Source organism: Sinocyclocheilus grahami, unplaced genomic scaffold (assembly GCF_001515645.1).
Source record: "Sinocyclocheilus grahami isolate Dianchi unplaced genomic scaffold, SAMN03320097.WGS_v1.1 scaffold9393.1, whole genome shotgun sequence".
NCBI lineage: Eukaryota > Metazoa > Chordata > Actinopteri > Cypriniformes > Cyprinidae > Sinocyclocheilus > Sinocyclocheilus grahami.
The window spans coordinates 3732-6482 of record NW_015512591.1 but is presented as its reverse complement, the minus strand read 5'-3'; the positions used below and the strand labels follow the sequence as shown (position 1 = coordinate 6482).

General features: G+C 41.3%; 2 protein-coding genes across 2 annotated transcripts in view; one reads left to right on the top strand and one right to left on the bottom strand.

Moving 5' to 3' along the window:
* Positions 1–459, bottom strand: part of LOC107578238 (protein YIPF2-like) — a gene marked incomplete at its 3' end in the record, with an annotated part of 2431 nt that extends 1972 nt beyond the window's left edge. The window contains exons 1-2 of the mRNA XM_016264211.1: positions 318–459; positions 97–236 (exon numbers count right to left, since the gene is read on the bottom strand). Coding sequence (XP_016119697.1) covers positions 97–236; positions 318–348 — 171 coding nt within the window. The remainder of the gene's footprint in view (positions 1–96; positions 237–317) is intronic.
* A 701-nt stretch (positions 460–1160) lies between these two features.
* Positions 1161–2727, top strand: LOC107578239 (uncharacterized protein C19orf52-like). The gene is made up of 2 exons (XM_016264212.1): positions 1161–1407; positions 1706–2727. The coding sequence occupies exons 1-2, from the start codon at positions 1311–1313 to the stop codon at positions 2377–2379; spliced, it is 771 nt and encodes a 256-aa protein (XP_016119698.1). The 5' UTR covers positions 1161–1310; the 3' UTR covers positions 2380–2727.
* Positions 2728–2751: the final 24 nt, after the last annotated feature.

Here is a 2751-nt window from a genome sequence, read left to right as displayed (position 1 = left end):
TGGGGATAAGGCTTATTCTATGACCTCTAAACTAAGATGCACAAGAAATAAGCAGCTACTTGTGACCTTATTTGCCTGTTTGGTTTTGCAGCTCACCTCTGAACTCTCTTGCTGATTGTCTTCATCTTCTGACAGATCAACTCTGACATCTGAGGCGGCTGCTGCGCCGGGGCTGGAGATGCTGAGGGTTGAGGCTCCAGGATTTGAAGACAGCAGATCGGCGGCTTCCTCAAACTCTGGAAACGTGCAGAATGAAGATTAAAGCAGAAAGACAGAGAGACCAAACAAGATGGTGCATATAAGCACATAAACCTTACCCTGAAACGTTAATTCATGTGGACTAGCCATGACTGGAGATTACAGGATTCCTAGGGAGTTCTCATAAGAATACTATCTGCGCGGACAGAAGACAATAAACACAATATAACCACCAAAATCAGATTTAGACTAAGTTAATTCGCTCACCTGGCTGCAAGGTAATCCTGACTCCATCTGGCAACTCGAACAATCAAGCTTGCTTCGAGCAAGCAGGCACAAAAACAATTGTTTCGTCAGCCTGGATTGTATTTAGTAGTGCCTTTTTACTAACTGAGACTTAAAAAACCAATAGCCGATTCGACAGTAGCTAGAGATTTTACGATACCGCAGGGATTTATCGTTTTTGTCCCCATATTCCACGTCACCTGCAGGGTTCCAGTGCGTCGAAACACAATCACGTGACCGGAACAAAGCCGGAATTAAAACTGGAATGTTTTTACCTGTTTTACCTGTGTTTTTTTTATGTGTCGTTTCTATTATTTTTTTGTTGTTGTTTTAATTAGGCTGCTTTGCTAAAAAAAAAAACCGATTTCTCGACTGTCATCTTTTTTCATTCGACAGTCATATTTATTAATGCATGTATATGAAATTGTCAGAAGTGTTGTGAAATAAATTCATAGCGCATAAGGATATTTGCTTGTCAAATTCTAAATTCAGATCCAAATATTTGAGACAAATCATTCTAGACCTCTCTTTTTTGTTTAACATAAAAACTTTTAAAACATGATCTGTTTGCAATTCCTTTCCCGTTTTAGTGACATGGCTCATATTCATAAGAATGCATGGTGGATCCGAAAATACAATATTTTGTTTCCCCACCGGGCAAATAACATTACACGTACCGTGCTTTTCGCCATTTTGGCTCATCAGTTTCACCAGCCTCCGTTGCAACGTTGAGCCAGTATTGGAAACTGGCGGCTGGAAGCTCTTCCTGTGCTACATCCACCGTGTACTGTGAACTGTCACACTTCGTGAGTTCATTCGCTATTAACATGGCCGCCTCGTGGCTGCTGAAGAGATGGTGCTCCACAGCTGCAACAGAGACAACCAAGGGCACAAGGTGGCAAAGATTGATAAACAGTCGCGCAGGTAAGACTAAGCCACGGTTATAGTTTTTGCTTCTGACATAAGTATGAAGATACTGTTCGTATTACAATTAGGAGGTCCGTCAGAGTGCACAATTGAGTGCAGGCGTGTTAATTTTTTATCTACGAAAATACAGCTGTATTAGGTTGCTAACTAGTTTTCTAAATCTGTTGTAGTGGCATTAAAATATCATTTCGTATTGCTTTAGTATTTTCTTATTGCATTATCTTTCATACAATATGTGGTAATTCGAAAATTGTATTAGCTGAACGTTAATCTGCTATTTCTTCACTGTTTTCAGGTGTATGGTGCCGTAGTATTTTAAGCGATTATAAGGAGGCTTGTCGTGAGGCAGTGCTTGGGGCCCGGGAGCGACCCCTTAAAGCCTCCGTCTCCTTGGGGCTTCTGGGAGGAATGTACGCCTGCTATTATACCAACCCTGATGATGTCTCCTTTGAGACCAGCCTGCTAGAAACCTCCAACCGTCTGGCTCTGCTGTCTCCATGGATACGCAGTGGCACCTCAGATGGACACGTCCAGACCCTTGTGAAACTGCGAAACGAGGGCAGGCTGCGCTATGCCAGTCTGGGCATTGCATCTTTGACTTATTACACAGAGTACGACTCCGAGTCCAGCCTGTATGAGGCGTGTTGCTCGGCGATCTCTGTGCCCTGGGTAGAACTGCCAAAGCGTGTGCTGGATGTGGGCTTTACGGGCCGCTGGTGGGTGCTTGATCATAAAATGATGGATTTTGATATAAATGAGGAGGAGTTCAAACATCTTCAACCTGCTTTGGTGGCAACAGTCCCACCGTCACCCCAGATAACAGAAAGGAATGAAAGGCTGCATCAGGAATCATGGAAAGCCGTGGTGATGGAAGATGAGAGCGATGAATTAGATGGTATACAAAAAGCCATGGACACACCTGTTAAAGGAATAGAGAGCAACACAATAAACAAAGCACATACTTCTTGATCAGTGTGTTAGCTTTAATGCTGTATCTCGCATAAAGATGACCCTGAAGAAACATGCTTGCTAGAATCAGCTGTTGATAAGAAATGAAAAGTAAAGGACACATTAACGGGAATCATTATTATATTATGTTTATGGAAGTAAGCAATATAATAATGTAGACTTGTCATTTTTACTACAAAAAATTGTGCAAGTAAGTGTGATTGGTTGACTGCAAATGTATTAAATCAACTGCAGTGTATGCTGACCTTGTTTTATGCGACAGAATAGCACTACATAAACTGATCAAAAATATAACTTTTATACAAACTTAATAATACGACAATTTTTATACAATAATTCTCAATCTGTGAGAAAGAAAAGCAAGTTTTTTTT